At 41.2% G+C, this 17,982-nt stretch overlaps 1 protein-coding gene across 18 annotated transcripts in view; it reads right to left on the bottom strand.

The window, feature by feature from the left end:
- The window catches only part of LOC123576398 (zinc finger protein 37A-like), a 193,489-nt gene that overhangs the window by 126,579 nt on the left and 48,928 nt on the right, over positions 1-17,982 (bottom strand). For 4 of the 18 annotated variants that reach the window (XR_006701363.1, XR_006701364.1, XM_045437196.1 and 1 more), the window contains exons 1-3: positions 16,175-16,356; positions 15,712-15,888; positions 2,418-2,544 (exon numbers count right to left, since the gene is read on the bottom strand). The exons of 3 other annotated variants lie outside the window; for them this stretch is intronic. Coding sequence is in view for 7 of the 15 variants with exons in the window: in XM_045437196.1 (XP_045293152.1) it covers positions 2,418-2,544; positions 15,712-15,756 (172 nt within the window). In the remaining 8 variants the exon portion in view is untranslated. 11 more of the 18 variants (XR_006701365.1, XM_045437191.1, XM_045437190.1 and 8 more) reach the window with 9 other exon arrangements.

Here is a 17,982-nt window from a genome sequence, read left to right as displayed (position 1 = left end):
ACAAACAAACAAACAAACAAACAAAGTTTCTATTCAATGAGACAAAAAGTAAGGGATTCTTGGAGATCCTTCCCTAATGCCGGACTGAGTAACACCACACCTCAAGAAGCAGTCACGGACCCCACTGGAGAGCCGCTCAGACTCAGGAAGGATACAAGGAGAACCAAGAGGCGGGGCGGTAACCGAGTCAGTCCAGGCAGGGGCGCCTGTCTTCCCGGACCACCCCGCCTCCACCCGACGCGCTCCTCGGGCCCCCCACCCGGCCGCAGCGCCGTCCCTCTCCCACCGCCTCCGGGCACACGCCCTCCTCCCGCGGCCTCCAGAACCGGGCCCGCGAACGGCCCCGGCCGCTCCGGCAGGGACTGAGCACCGGGGGGCCCGACCTCTACTGCTGATGGACACGTCCCCATCCCGCCGTCACCGGTCCACGGGCCTCCTCCACACGATCGGGCGGCACCGACCGCCGGGGCACAGACTCCCGGGCAAACGGCGCCCCCATTGGCCCTCGTCCAATCGCCCCAAGCTCACCTATCGATCCCTGCGCATGAAGCCCCAGAAAAGGTCAGAGACACGGCGGGTGCAGAACCCACCCCCTCCCAGCGAGAACTGAGTTAAACGGAAGGAAAAAAAGAAACAGGACGGAAGTGGAAAAGGCAGAAGGCGGTACTAGGCAAGCGCAGAACCGGACAGTGGGAGCTTTCCGCGCTGAAAGCCAGAGCTACCGCTCCTTTAGACTCCGTGAGCGGCGATGGACTTTAGCGGAGAGCGTGTAGTCTTTATCTAGCGTGAGAAGGTTGGGGCGCTTGACATAGTTACCCAAACTGTCAGATCGCGTCAGGGAATCCCCAAAAGTTGCAGATTACAGCCGAGATCTATGTGCACCCAGTGTGTAATTTAGACACAGAGCCGTCAGGAAAAGGAAACTGCTTGTCGACTTCATTTTTTAAATACTAGGAAACAGATTCCATCAAGCAATAAAAGAATTTTTAAAATAAAAAAAATAGTATCTGACACCGTCAGCGATTCTCTCTGGAAATAAAAAGCCAGGGGACGAGGGTGGCATCAAGCAAGGTAATTCATCAAAATCATGAAAGCAATGAACGAAAATCGTAGATAAATCAGAAAATCGACAGTCCAAAAGAAAATGTCTTTATTCGTCTACATAATCCTATTCTTTCTTCTAGGACACTAACATTACTTGAAGAAATGGAAGTAGACCCTTTCACTGAAACTCAATATACTGTGACAAATTCCACTAACACTGTCAACCAACTTTTGTACATACTTTTTTCTCTTTGATTTTTGTGTACTTTAATAGGTACTTTACAAAAGCATTCGTAACTTCATCTGTAATACATGAAAATCGAAACTGACAACATTTCGAAAAGAAAACTTCCTAGGAAATATCAACACGTATAATAGTGCTCCACTACAAGTAGTCTGGCATCTGCTTCATGGAAACATGGCCATGATTCTGAGTGTTTTTTTGAATGTAGTCTAATAAATACAGCATCTCAAGGCAATGAGAAATGAATGGAATATTCCAAACAGCAAGTCATTCCCAACAGTTTGGAATAGCCTTAGGGACATAGTTCACACAGGGTATAATTCACAGGGATTCAAGATTTGAAATGTGTAAAATAAACCACTAGGAAAATAAAGGTGACAAGCTGTGACACCAAAAATAAAAACCATAAATTTAGTATCCGATACGTTTTAGTATTAGCAATAACAAATAGTTCAGCTCTATTTTAAGTTAAAAGCAAATAAACAAGGAAATATATTTTTAATATTTGAAAGAAAAGATATGTTAATTAATAAAGAGATCTTTAAGTCAATAGAAACGTGAATCCGGCTACATAACTAAGCACTCATGATAAAAGAAAATGACAATGAATGACAAATGTATGTAAAAGTCTATTATGAGAATTTAAAAGAATGCAAATGTTTAAGTAAAAACATGTAACCTATCATTTATTGAGAGAAAATTTTTTCATTTTACTTCTATACACAAAAGTTCACTCTGATGTAGTTTCAGGAATTGTGACAAATGCGGAGATCTGTGTAACCACCACCACAGCCAAAATCCAAAACTATTTCACCAGAGCCCTCCTTAGGAATGGATAACCCTGTGAATAAGAATCATATGACGTGGGACAAACTGGGTGAGTTTCAGGACTCCTCAAGGTGGACGACAGTATAACTCAAAGACTGCACAATAAAAAAAATTTAATTTAATCCCTGTTACGGGACACAGGGAACCAAATTCCTTGTGACAACCAAAAGGGATAAACCATCCTTGGCCTCCAAATTCCAAAGCTAAATATTATTGTAGTCTACAAAAACTCTACAGGTTTCTGTAAATACAAAGCAGGCACACATACTGGAGGCCTGCCTGAGAAACAAGCACTACCTACCCACTGCGACAAGGTGGCTGTAGTTCTCCAGCATCACGTCCCTGTACAGGGTCCTCTGAGCAGGGTCCAGGCGCTGCCACTCCTCCTCAGTGAAGCCCACAGTCACATCCCCGAATGACAATAATCCCTGCAAAAGCACACTGTGCTCAGTCTAAAGCAGTCAGAATCAGGAAATATGAAAAAAAAAAAAAAAAAAGATGTTCAAAGACAAATTCTTACATGTTTTGCTGTTGAAAACTGACCAGATAATGTTACTAACCTCTACTATATATATATATACCTTGTTTTGTGTTAGACTTTGCGAGTAAAAAAGAGATTAGAGTAGAAATACCACTGACGAATCAATTTATTCTTTAACGCAAAAGATCTGATTGCACACATGTACCTGGAACTGCCCTGGTTCTGACAATTCCAAGTGGAATAAAATACTCTTTCTGATCTCAAAGAAGATATTCTCATAAGGAAACCCGCAAAGACATACCTGCCACAGGAATTAAAGAATCCACACCTAAGAAGACATTACGTTTATACATCAGGCTGATCCTTGGCACAAAGAGAGCCTACCACCATCAAACAATAAATAAGTAAGAAGAAACAAAAACAGTAAGAAAATACAGCAAACATTGCAGACTGGGGAGAATCTGATTTCCAAGCTACCACATTATTAAATTCAAATGCCCAATGTTTAATCAAAAAATCACAAGGCATACAAGAAAACAGGAAAACATGTAACCATATAAAACTCCTAAAGAAAAACAACAGACGTGCTAATAATAAGCTCCTTGACATAGGTCTTGGCAATGGTTTTAGGTTTGACTCCAAAAGCAAAAAAACAACACAAGAAGAAATAAATAGGAGTACACCATAACTAAAATGTTTTGCACACCAAAGAAAATCATCAACAAAAATAGAAAGGAAACCTACTGAACACAGAAAATATTCCTGAGTCCTGTATCTCATAAGGGACTAATATTCAAAATGTATAAAGAACTCACATAACTCACTTGCAAAAAAAATATGAATACACATTGTTCAGAGAAGACATACAGGCCCATAAAAAAGATGCTCAACATCATTCATCATTAGGGAGAGGCAAATCAAAATCACAATGATATTACCTCCTACCTGTTAGAATGGCTACCAAAAACACAAGGAGGAACAAGTGTTAACAAGGATGCAGACAAAAGGGAACGCTTGGGCACTGGGTGTGGGAATGTAAACTGGTGCTATGGAAAGTAGTATGGAGGCTCTCCAGACAATTAAAAGTAGAACTACCATATGATCCAGCCATTCCACTTCTCAGTCTTTACCCACCCCCCCCCAAGATAAAAACATTAACTGAAAAAGATACATACACCCCCATGATTACAGCAGCACTATTTACAATATCCAAGATATGGACACAACCTAACTGTCCAATGATGGATGAATGCATAAAGAAATTGTGGTATGTATATACAACGGAATATGATTCAGCCATAAAAAAGAATGAAACCTTGCCATTTGCAACAACATGGATGGACTTTATGGCATGACGCTAACTGAAATAAGTCAGAAAGAGAAAGACAAGTACCATGTGATCTCTCTTACATGTGGAATCTTAAAAAAACAAAAACAAAAAACAAGCTCATACAGAGAACTCGGGGGGGGGGTGGGGAAAATGGGTGAATCCTTTTCTAGTTTAAAAAACTGTCTTCAAGAGAACAAGGAAACTACAATATTTTTTATGAACATGGATGTAAAAAGTCCTCAAAAAATATTTCCAAACAGAATTCACCAGCATAGTAAAAGGATTATTACATATCACAGAGCTATAGTAATCAAAACATATAGTACTGGCACGAAAATAGACACAAAAATCAATGGAACAGAATCGAGACCTCAGAAGTAAACCAATACCTACATGGTCAATTAATCTATGACAGAGGAAGCAAGAATAAACTTTGTGAAAAACACAGTCTCTTCAATATGGTGCTGGGAAAACTGGACAGCTACATGCAAAAGAATTAAACTGGATCATTTGCTTACACTATACACAAAAAAGAAACTCAAAAGGGATTAAAGACCTAAATGTCACCCCCAAATCATAAAACTCCTAGAAGACAACTACACCCAGTAACTTCTTTGACATGGGCCATAGAAACATTTTTCTAGATATGTCTCCTCAGGCAAGGGAAATAACACCAAAAATTAACTGTTGCAACTACACCAAAATAAAAAGCTTTTGCACAAAGAAAACCATCAACAAAACAAAAAGGCAACCCAGGGAATGGGAGGAAATATCTGAAAATGATATATCTAATAAAGAGGTTAATAACCAAAACATATGAAGAGCTTATACACCTGATTAAAGCAGACATACAGGGGCACCTGGGTGGCTCAGTCAGCTAAGCATCCAACTTTCGCTCAGGTCACGATCTCACGGCTCGTGGGTTCGAGCCCCACATTGAGCTTTGTGCTGACAGCTTGGAGCCTGGAGCCTGCTTCCGGTTCTGGGTCTCCCTCTCTCTCTGCCCTTCCCCTGCTCCTGCTCTCTGTAACCCTCTCTCTCAGACACAGAAAAACATGTTCAACGTCACTCATCATTAGAGAAACGCAAATCAAAACCACAATGAGGTATCACCTCACACCTGTCAGAATGGCTAGTATCAAAAAGAAATAACAAATGTTGGCGAGGATGTGGAGAAAAATGTAAATTTTTGGTGGGAATGGAACCGGTGCAATCACTGTGGAAAACAGTATGGAGGTTTCTCAAAAAAGTAAAAATGGAAATACCATATGACCCAGTAGTTCCACTACCGTGCATTTAGCCAAAGTAAATAACACACTTAATTTGAAAAGACACACACACCCCTATGTTTACTGCAGTATTATTTACAATACCCAAGATATGGAAGCAACCCAAGTGTCCACGGATACATGAAGGAATAGAGATTTGGTATATATACACAATGCAATATTACATAGGCATTAAAAAGAATGAGATCTTGGCATTTGGGACAAAATGGATGGACCTAAAAGGTATTATGCTAAGTGAAATAAGACAGACAGAAAAAGAAAAATACCACATGATTTCACTTCCCTGTAGAATCTAAAAAACAAAACAAATGAACAAAGAAACAAAAAAGAGACCCATAAATACTGAGAACAGCTGGTAGTTGCTAAGGGAAGGTGTTGGTAGAGGGGTGAAACAGAGAAAGACGATTAAGAGTTACAGCCTTCCAGTTACTAAATAAATCATGGAGATGAAAAGTACACAACAGCAAATAAAGTCAGTAATATTGTAATAACATATGGCAACAGCTGGTGACTACACTTATTGTGGTAAGCACTAATGTATACAATTGTTGAATCAGTATGCTGTACACCTTACACTAATAAAATTGTATGTTAATTATATTTCAATTAAAAAATAAAATAAAACAGGGGCACCTGGGTACCTCAGTCAGTCGAGCAACCCATTCTTGTATTTGGCTCAGGTCATGATCCCAGGGTCATGAGATCAAGCCCCGTGTCACACTCCACACTGGGCATGGAGCCTGTCTAAGAGTCTGTCTTTCCGTTTTCCTCTTCCCTGCTCACGCCCACACTCACTGTCTCTCTAGAAAATTAATAACATTTAATTTACTTTAATTGAAGTTTTCAAAAAGGATTATACACCATGACCAAGTAGATCCATTCCTGGAATGCAAGGATGGTTCAACATACAAAAATCAATTAATATAATATACCACGTCAATACAATGAAGGGATAAAAAAACCACATGACAATCTTAAGTGATGCAGAAAAAAGCATGTGACAAAGTTCAACAATCTTTCATGGTAACACCACTCAACAAAAGAAGGGAACTACTTCCACATAATAAAATCCATGTATGGAAGGAAGGAAGGAAGGAAGGAAGGAAGGAAGGAAGGAAGGAAGGAAGGAAGGAAAGGAAAGGAAAGGAAAGGAAAGAAGGAAGGAAGGAAGGAAGGAAGGAAGGAAGGAAGGAAGGAAGGAAGGAAAGAAAGAAAGAAAGAAAGAAAGAAAGAAAGAAAGAAAGAAAGAAAGAAAGAAAGAAAACACAGAAAAATTATTCTCAATGGTGAGAAGGTAGAAAGCTATTCCTCTCAGATCAGGAGTAAGGTCAGGATGCCTGCTTTCACCACTTGTCTTCAACACAGGACTGGATGTTCTAGTCAGAGCATTAGACAAGAAAAAGAAATAAAAAGCATCTAAATTAGAAAGGAAAAAGTAAAAGCATCTGTGCAAATGAAATAATATTACATGTAGAAAAATCTAAAGACTCCACAAAAAAAGCGGCTGCATCAACTAAATGAATTCAGCAAAGAAGCAAGATACATCAACACACAAAATTCAGTTGCATTTCTATATAGGTACAATGAACGATCTGAAAAGGAAATTACAAAACCAATTCCACTTACCAAAGCATCAAACAAAATCTTAGGAATTACTGTGACCAAAGATGTAAAAGATCTGCACAATAAAAACCACAAAATAGTGCTGAAGGCATTAAAGAAGGCATTAATAAATGGAAACACATCCCATGTTCATGGATTAGAAACTTACTGTTAAAATGTCAATACTACTCAAAGTGATGTACAGTTTCAGTGAAATCCTTAGCAAAATCCCAATGACGTTTTTTGCAGAAATTAAAAAAACCCATCCTAAAATTCAAAGAAACCAGACTATCCACAACAACCCTGAAAAACAACAAAACTGGAAGACTTACACTTCCTGATTTCAAAACTTAGTACAAAGCCACAGCAATCAAAACAGGATGGTACCAGCATAAAAAGGGACAAATAAGACCAATGGAATAGAAAAAAGAGTCTAGAAATAAACACTCACACATATTGCCAAAAGATTTTTGACAAGGCTGTCAAGACCACTCAATGCGAAAATGACATCTTTTTATCAAATGGCACTAGAAAAACTGGATAGCCACATGTAAAAGAATAAAGTTGGACCCTTAACCTAACACCATAGACAAAAATCAACTCACATCAAGTACCTAAATTTAAGTTCTGAAACAATAAAACTTAGAAGAAAACATAGTACAAAAGATACACAACACCGGATTTGGCAATGCCTTCCTGGATATGACATCAAAGGCATGGGTAACAAAGAAGAAACGGACACACTTGTCATGAAAATTGTAATGTTCACATCAAAAGCTACTATCCACAGAGTTCAAAGGTAATCAACAGAACAGGAGAAAATGTTTATAATTCATATATCTGATAAGAGATTAATATCCAGAATATAAAGAGAACTCCTAAAATTCAGCAACAACAAAAAAACCCCAAACAACCTAATTCAAAAATGGGCAATGGACTTGAACAGATATTTCTCCAATGAGGATATACAAATGGCCAATAAACACAGGAAAATATAGTAAACATCATGAATCATTAAGGAAATACAAGTCAAAGGTACAGTAAGATCCCACCTCACACCCATTAAGATTGCTACTACCAAAAAAAGAAAAAGCAACTGTTGGCAAGGATGGAGAGGAAATGGAACTCCCACCCTCTGCTGCTGACTGCTTAGAGTGTAAAGCGGTACAACCATTGTAAAAACAGGATGGAGTTTCCTCAAAATTAAAACTAGAATTACCTTACGGCCCAGCAATTTTCCTTCGAGGTATATACCCAAGAGTAGGTCTCAACCACATGTCTCAACCACTCGTGTTCACGGCAGCATCATTATTCACAATAGTGGAAACATGGAAGCAACTCCAGTGTCCATGGACACGTGAATGGACAAGCATAATGTGCATATACGTACAATGGGATATTACTCAGCCTTAAAAATGGAAAAAACCCTGCAATACCCTACAACATGGGTGAATCTTGAGGACGTAATGCTAAGCGAAATAAGCCAGTCACAAAAGGACAAAGACTACAGGATTTCACTAATACGAGGTACTCAGAGTAGTCAAAATTACAGAAACAGGAAGTATAACGGTGGTTTCCAGCGCTTGGAGGTAGGGGAGATTGGGGAGTTATTGTTTAATAGGTATAGAATTTCAGTTTTTACAAGATGAAAAGAGTACGGGGATGAACGGTAGCGACATTTGCCCAACAATGTGAATGTATCTAATACCACTGAAGCGGCTCCCGTCACCTCCCAGCAGGCGTTACGCGGTTACCATGGGGACGGGACACTGACCACCGGTGGCTGGGAGGACGAAGACGGACCCGAGTGGAGAAGAACGAGGTCCCCCCCTCCCCAGGAGAGAAGCGACCACCCACGAGCGCCCCCGGACCAGTTTCCGCCGGTCTTACCGAGGCCTTGGGCGACCCTTCACCTCGGAGACGAAAACACGAACCTTCGCCGGGTGACAAGCGCGGGGACGCGCTGGTTCGCATTCGATGCATACAGACGGAGCAGGACTCACCCCGCGCTCAGGCAGCGAGCCGTTTCCTCCTTCACCTGCCCCTCCCGCGCGGGGCCTCCGTCCCACGGGTCACCCACATTCAACCACAGCCCCCCGGTGGCTCGACCATCGCGTCCTCTCCGCCTGCGCCTCGGCACTCGGCAAGTGAAGCATCCGGGATCGTCTTCTCCCGAGGCCGCCGACGCGAACTACCGAGACGGGCGCAGTGCACATGCGCAGAAGGCCCAGAGCTGCTCATGTGGCCGACCCGCTAGTGCAGGCCTTTTCCCAAATTCCTGGCGCAATCTTGTTGGGAATCAGGCATCAGGCTTAGGAGACGTTGGGTACAACTGCCCGATTTAGCAAATAAGGTATAAGCAGGAGACACTGATACTACAGTCTGACTCATTGTTTATCCGAAATGAGTATCTAAATACACACCTCTTTCATTAATTGTTTCCTTAATGAATTGGCTCTCCTAGCTGTTCCATCTTTTGTAGAATGCACCTGCAGAATTTCTTCCAGGGACAGTCTGTGTTCCATTTATGTTATAACATAACTTCGACAGTAGTCATCCCTGTCTTATTTCGTTCTTCGTCCTTTGAGACGTTCATTGATGAGAAAGCATACTTGATTTAGCATTATGAGTGGTCAGGATTCACCAGACTCAGCCCATCCTTAAATTATTAGGGAAATATAATTGAAAACAAAATCTTGGGGCGCTTGGGTTTCTCAGTCGGTGAAGCATGGGACTTTGCCTCAGGTCATGATGTCACAGTTCATGAGTTGGAGGCCCAAGGCCCGGCTCTGTGCTGACACCTCAGAGCCTGGAGCCTGCTTGGGATTCTGTGTCTCCCTCTCTCTCTGCTTCTCCCCCACTTGTGCTCTGTCTCTCAAAAATACATAAATGTTGAAAAAAATTTTAAAAATCCTCTCTGAACCTAGAAAACTTAACCACTCAGGCAGAAGACAAAGAAAACAATCTTATCATTGAATGGCGGGATATATCTCAAAGACAATCCAAGGACAGAAAGAAATCTCACCCTTTTTTATAGCCAAGTAGATACATCCCATCACAAAAATGTTGCAAAAATAAACAATAACTAATTCTCAAGTAGGAGGATTTCACAGCATCCTTTATCACACATTGTTTGCCCTAAATTTGCCTGGTAATTGGGATGACCACCTGTGTTAGTTTATTGGTTTTACAAGTTAAAAAAACAAGCTTCTCCTATCTTTATGACAGGCGGTAGTTTTGCAACTTGGATCAAGACCCCAACCACCAAAGTTTAGGCTTCTACCCTCTCACAGACTCTGGGAGACAGAAGTGCCAGCTCCCTATTACATTTCAAAAAGATGGTTCTGAGGTCCTTGGGAAAGACATTCTAGGCTGTAAAACTGCCAAGAGACATTTAAGAAGATTTATGGTTCATTCTCAAAAGCGCAGACAAAGAATTTACAACTTTACAAAGAAAATAATCTACGAGGGATGTCACTTCATTTTTAGCAGAATATTAAGCCTCTTATTTTTCATTTGTATATGCCCTTACACCACTCTTACCACTTACGGTTAATGTCGAACCGAAGGTCCTAGAAAGGGAAATTAGGCAATAAAATGGAATAAAAGTCATCCAGATTGGAAATAAAGTGGTAAAATGACATGAGCTTCTATGTAGAATATACTTAGGAACATGACAACAAACATCAGAACTAATCAATGATTGCAACACGTTTGCAGGATACAAGATCAATACATTAACAGCAAATGAATTTGTACACAATAGCACTGAACAATCCACAAACAAACAAACAAAAGTTCTTAGAAATGAATTTAACAGGGGCGCCTGAGTTGCTCAGTTGAAAGCATCCAACTTTGGCTCAGGTCATCATCTCACAGGTTTGTGAGTTCAAGCCCCACATGGGGATCTCTGCTGTCAGTGCAGAGTCCACTCTAGATCCTCTGTCTGCCCCCCTCTCCCTCCCTTGCTCTCACTTCTCTCTGTCTCAAAAATAAGTAAGCATTAAAAAAAAAAAGAAATGAACAAAAAGGAGCATAAGACTTCTACAATTAAAGTTGCACGGTTTATACAAGATTTGTATAATAAAAATTTCAGTGAAAGATTTTGGACATCTAAATAAACGGGAAATCAGGAGAGAGGTCAACAAGATGTTAAAAATGAAGTTCCAGTCCTTGTTCCTTCACAGAAACACCGATTTAACAACCACCCGTAGATAAAAATACCTTCAGGGGCGCCTGGGTGGCGCAGTCGGTTAAGCGTCCGACTTCAGCCAGGTCACGATCTCGCGGTCCGGGAATTCGAGCCCCGCGTCAGGCTCTGGGCTGATGGCTCAGGGCCTGGAGCCTGTTTCCGATTCTGTGTCTCCCTCTCTCTCTGCCCCTCCCCCGTTCATGCTCTGTCTCTCTCTGTCCCAAAAATAAAATAAACGTTGGAAAAAAATTAAAAAAAAAAAAAATACCTTCCGATGATCTCCAGAATCTAGATGAGAGGTTAAAGCACATTGGTGGAGCACACAAACAACAAAAAAGACATAATTGAAAAGAGTGAGAACAACAGTCTCACTATACCCTCATCACTCCTCCCCAAAACCCACACAGTGCAGCACTCAAAGAGATCCCCTCAGTCCATAAGTTCTCCTGTAGGAAAACAGAGAGCAAAGTGGGGATCCAAGTTCGGTGTAGAGCCAGCACTGGGTCCATTCACCCCCAGACCCAGCCAACCAGTCCACCCAGAATATCTGGTCATGCTGACTTGTATAGGGCTTTTATTGACGATGCCAAGTCTGTAATGACTAGAAAAAGTAACCACCTCTTCAAATGTACAGACACCAACACAAGGCTATAAGGGCCACAAAAAATTAGGGAAACATGCCACCACCAAAGGAACAAAATAAAGCTCCAGTAACAAACTCTCAATCAATAAAAATAATTCAAAATAATCATCTTCAAGAAGCTCAGTACAAGAGAACACAGAGAGATAGCCAAATGAGATCATGGAAAACAACAAATGAACAAAATGAGAACTTCAACAAAGAGATAGAAACCACAACAAAGCACCAAACTGAAATTCTGGAACCAAAGAATACAAAGATTGTAGTGAAAAACTTCAGTAGAAATCTTCAAAAATAGACACAATCAAGCAGAAGAAAAAAAATCAGTGAACTCAAAGACAGGTCATTTAAAAATATCCAGAGGAGCATAAAGGAAAAAAAAATTTTTTTTGACGAGTGAAGAAAGCCTATAGGACCTATGGAATACTATCAACTAAATCAACATACACATAATGGGAGTCCCAAAAGACAAGAGAAAGAAAGAAGCAAATGTATTTGTGTGTCCAAGAATGAGAAATAAATGTGACAAAAATTCATGGAAGGGGCAGCATTTTGTCCTTACTGGAACAGACACTCTGGATATAGACTTGCCTTCCTTGCACACAATGCTTCTGCCAAAACAACCATCTGTGGGCTAACAGAACATCCCACTGTCATGGGATTCCACACTGTGTTGCTTCTGATCAAAGAACCCACTTCACAGAAGAAGTAGAGAAGCAATGGACCCAGGGCTCATGAAATTCACTCATCTTATCACCTGTTCTACCATCCCGAAGAAGCCAGCTTGATTGAATGTCAGAATAACTTTCTGAAAATGCACAGTGCCACTGGGTGGCAATACGGTACAGAGCTGGGGCAAGTTCTCCAGAAGGCTGTATATGCTCTGAATCGGTGTCCAGTATATGGTGATATTTCTCCCATTGCCAGGATTCACAGGTCCATGAATCACAGGGAGGAAATGGGATTGGCAGCATTATTACCCCTAGTGTCCAGTAGCAAAATTTTTGTTTCCTGTCCACAAGACCTTCTGGTTCTGCTGGTCTAGAAATATTAGTTCCAAATGGAGGAATGCTTCCACCAGGAGACGCAACAATGATTCCACTGAACTGGAAGTTAGGATTGTCACTTGGCGAATTTGGGCTCCCCATGCCTTCAAATCAACAGGCAGAGAAGGGAGATACTGTGCTGAGGCGATTGATCCTACTAAGAAGAAACTGGACTACTACCACACATTGGGGATCAGGAAAAGTGTGTCTAGAATACAGGAGATCCCTTGAGGCATCTCATAGTACTAGCATGACCTGTGATTAAAATCAATGGAAAACTATAACAACCCAATTCAGGAAAGACTACTAGTGGCCCAGACCCTTCAGGAAGGAAGGTCTGGATCACCCCACCAGGTAAAGAACCATGACCAGCTGAGGTTCTTGCTGAGGGTAAAAGAAATAAACATAGTCATGAAAGATCATAATACATACCAGCTGTGACTGCATGAGCAGTTACAGAAATAAGGACTGTAATTGTCAGAGGAGTATTTCTTCTTTATTTCATTAATATGTGTGTGCCCATACCTTAAGTATACGTACTTAATGTACATATAGGTATATATTAAATATTTACTTAACATACACTTAGTATAACATATACTTAAAATATACTGGGTATATATATTAAGCAGGTATCTTTGTTTACTTCCTTCTCTTATCCCTGTATCTGTAATATATGGTGTACTGATTTTATATCATAGTATTTAAGTACTGTTAACTTAAATCATACTATTTAAGTTATGGGTTATCAAGGAAAAAAGTAAATAAACATCACTGAAGGACTTTGCATCCTCTTTCAGGGATAGGTTTAATGGTTTTTAATTGTACCCTGGAGATAGTTGTATAATGTTAGATGGAAGAAATAGGACTTTGTTACTGTCTTTATTTGGAGATTAAACATGGGATATGGTATTAGAAACCAAGATCTGGGCACTATGTGTGCATGTTCCTTCCAGGACTCTGGTGCGCTTATATTGTGTCAGCTGACACAAAAAGGATATATTTTGTGTATACTAGCATGTGTATGTAAACATACAGGGAAGGGGCACCAGGGTGGCTTAGTCAGTTAAGCATCCAACTTCGGCTCAGGACATGCATGACTTTATGATTTGTGAGTTCGAACCCCATATCATTCTCTGTGCTGAAAGCTCAGACTCATTTTTGACAGCACAATAAATAAACATTTTCAAAAAATAAAAAGAAAACATACAGGGAGAGGGGCAGAGGGAGACAAAGAATCTCAAGCAAGCTCCACGGTCAGCATGGAGCCCAATGCAGGGCTCAATCCCTCGACCCTGAAATCATGACCCGAGCCAAAAGCAATAGTAAAACACTCAACCAAGCCATCCAGGTGCCCCTCATAAAGATCTTCTGATCCTCTCCAGGACTTTCTTACATTATCTCCCCTTGCTTCTAGATCTGTAACTGGACATAAGTCCCAGTAGATGTCAAAGAGTACAAACTGCAACCCATAAAGAAGTGTGATACACACTAAAATAAATGTATAATTTTATATTAACAGAAACCTGGGGAATATGTTTGGGATCAGAATGGAAAGAATATAAGGTCAGGTCGGGCTGAATTTATTGACACGGGCCCACTAAATTGATATTCTGGACTGAATATTTAGCTTGAGGGGCTAGTAATGTCTCTTGTTTGATTTGGTTGACCTACTGCACTAAAGCAGTTGAAATGCCAAAACTTCCTTGATATACTGTAGAGAAAACTATGCAAAGGCTCAGGAAGATTAGAATGTTAAAGGGGATTTCTGTAAGGCTTGCTTACCAACCTCAGAAGGTCCAGAGGACATGTCTTTTATCAGGCAAACCCCAGAATCCTTCAAGAGCCTTGTGGTTGCTCTTCTCTATGAATCAGAAATTACAGGCAGAATTGCTACTTTCAAATGGGGATGTGTAAGTCCAACGAGGATGCTGAGGTGCCAGGGTGGCAGTGGTGACACATGGCACTTAATCATCAAAAACATGGACATGGTTACTGTTAGGAACAGTGGAGCCAAAGCGGTAAGCAAAATAGTTTGGCTTGCAGATATTTGGTGTTTACTAGTTGATCATGGTGTAAGCAGAAATAAAATAGATGGGAAGTCCACTATAGTCTTCATCTAAGTGGAAAACCTGCAGGCATAATGAGCAGAAGTCTGACTTGAATCACCAAAGGAGTCATACCCTCTCAATCAACGTCCAGCCTTGAGCCAGTTTACAGACTCAGAGCATCCCTTCAGAAGAGGAGTCTCCAGGTCTTCTTGAGGAAAAACCCAGTAATGCCAAAAATGTATACTGTTAATCTATCTCCCAGCATTCCCCAGAGGAACAGCCAGACACTTACCAATCTGAGTAGGCATTTGGGCGGGTGGGTAGGGGGAATCAGACTTTTCAAGATTTCCAAACACTGGCTTTCAGCTGATGTTAATGCCTAGTGACCCAAAAAGTCGCTTGTAGTGCACTACCCAGAGAAGGAGCTAATGGGGAGTCAAGTGATTGAGGGATTTTAGCTCAGGTCTATCTCACAGTGGGCCCACTGAGCCCAAATCCAAAGGGCTGTTCTTTCTTCAACTGTGGAACACATAATTGGAATACAGACACCAGAAATTTTCAGAATTCCCACACTGGTTCCTTGACCCTTCAAGTGAGAGCTATTATGGCATAAAGACCATATGGAAGTCAGTAAAACTGTCTCTGTCTACAAAGATACTAAATCAAAAGCAATACTGCATTTTTGGAGGGTTTGCAGATATTAGTGTCAGCCTCAAGGCCTGGAAAGATAGAGCAGTGGTGATTCTGCCTCCATTCAATTACTTATTTGGCCTGCGCAGAAGGTATATTAATCTTACATAATGACAGTGGATGATCATAAATTTAATCAGGTAGTAACTCTGTAGCTGAGCTTGTAGATGGAGTTTTGTTGCTGGAACAAAGCAACACTTCTCTTGTCACCTGGTGTGAAGCTATTTAGCAGCAAATGCTTTTTATCCCCTCTACTATACTTATTAGTAAATACTATCATAGCAGTTTGCTTTCTGTTGGCAAGGCCAGGAATACACATTCACTGTCCAACCTCAGGGGTCTGTCAACTCTTCAGCCCAATATCATAGTCCAGGCTACAGGCTGCTAGATTGTCTTTTTCTTCCACCTGTCTTGTTGATTCATCATTTTGATGATACAATGCTGGTTGAACCTAATGTACAGGAAAGAGAAAATATTCAAGACCTATTGGCAAGTCACTGTGAGCCTGAGGGTGAACTATAATCCCACAAAAATGCAGGGGGCTGCCACCATGGTAAGATTTCTAAGGGTCCAGTGTTGGAGGGCATGCCAAGATAATCTTTCTAGGGTAAAGAAGGAGTTACTCCTTCTACCACAAGGGAAGATGTACAAGCGCTATTGGGCCACCTTGGATTACAGCATGTGCCACGTCTGGGCCTGCTACTCCAAGCCATCTACTAAGTGAACAGAAAAGGTACCAATTTTGAAGAGAGTCCAGAAGAAGTGACTGTTCTGCAATAGATCCAAGCTGCCAAGCAAACTGCCATGCCATTTGGATTGTGTTATCCAGAAGGCCTAATGTTGCTTGAAGTCTCAGTGGATGAGGATCCCGTTAAGAACCTTTGGCAGGCACTTTTCCAAGAATCACAGCATATACCCTTAGGATTCTTTAAGCAAAGCCATGCTATTCGCTGTCAACATCTATTCCCCTTTTGACATGTCTGCTAATGGGTCATAGTGGAGACTGAACACCTAACCATGGGCTACCAAGTTACCATGCAACCTGAACCGCCCATCAAGAACTAGGTGTTGTCTCATCCGTCAAGCCATACACTTGGGCGTTCACAGTAGCACTTCATCGTGAAATGAAATGGGATATGCACGATTCATCTCCAGCAGGTCCTGAAAACACAAGTATGCCCATGACCCCTACTGCTGCTATATACTTCCCTCAATTCACAGCTATAGTCTCATAAGGAGTTCCCTATGACCAGATGACCGAGAAAGAAATAATTCGGGCTTGAGCTAGATAATTCTGCATGGTATGCATAACTACAGCCTCATTCTGAGATGGTCCTGAAAGTCAGTGGTGAAAGGATATCATCCAAGTGGGCAAAAATTTGAGCAGGGCACCTGGTTATTTATTTTGTAGGGAAGGAGAGATGGCCATAGTTATAGGTCTACACTGATTCATACACATGGGCTAATGGTTTGACTGGATGATCAAGGATTTGGAAGGAGTACATTGGAAAATCTGTGACAAGTTGTTCTGGAGAAGAAGTGTGTGCACAGACTTTTCCAATCTGGCACAGTGTGTAAAGACATTTGTTTAACCAGGTGAATGTTCACCAAAGTGTAATCTTGTCAGAGTAGGATATAATAATTAGGTGCAGGGAAGCACATATTCTGTGGACAAGACTCTCCTTCTGTTAGTCAGCCCCTTTCCCCAGCCATTTCTGTCACTGCCAAGTGGGTTCATGAATCAAAGAAAGATTCCTGGTAGCAGTGAAGAGATCATGCATGGGGTCAGCAACATGGACCTCTACTCACCAAGGCCAATCTGACAAAAGTTACTATTAAGTTTCCAAACTGCTAACAGAAGAGACCACCAATTAACAACTAACTTGGCACCATTCCCTGCGTGGATCAGGGGCTACTTGATACCAGAGTGATTATATCACATCACTTCCATCACCAAAGGGACCATACTTTGTATATACTGGTGAAGATATTTACTTTGTACATGGATTTGCCTTCCCCGTCTGCAATGCATCTGTCAAAACAAACATCAGTGGATTTACAGAACGCTGAACCCATCACCATGGTATCTCATACACCTCTGTTTTATACCAGGAAACTCATTTCACATGCCCATGGAATCAGTGTTCTTACTCTGTTCCCCATCATTTTGAAGCATCCAGGGTGATACAACATGGAGTGGCCTTTTGAAGACTCAGTTGCAGCACAAGCTAGGTGTCAACACCTTTTTGGGCTTGTGTAATGTCTTCCAAGATGTGATATATGCTTTAAATAAGTGCCCAACATTTGGGCCTGTTTCTCCCGTAGCCACAATTTATGGAGCCGGCATCAAAGAGGTGGAAATGGGAGAACAGCCCTATCATTTTCCTAGAGATCTACTAGCAAACTCCTTGCTTCCAATTCCCTCAGCGTTAGGTTCTGTTGGTCTAGAAGTCTATTCCAAGATGAAGAATATACCATGAAACACTTCCACTGACCTAGAATCTGAGACTGCTAGCTAGCCACTTTGGTGCTCATAAGCCACTGA

The sequence above is a fragment of the Leopardus geoffroyi genome, chromosome D2 (genome assembly GCF_018350155.1).
Source record: "Leopardus geoffroyi isolate Oge1 chromosome D2, O.geoffroyi_Oge1_pat1.0, whole genome shotgun sequence".
Classification (NCBI taxonomy): Eukaryota; Metazoa; Chordata; class Mammalia; order Carnivora; family Felidae; genus Leopardus; species Leopardus geoffroyi.
This window is presented reverse-complemented; position numbering and strand designations above follow the sequence as displayed.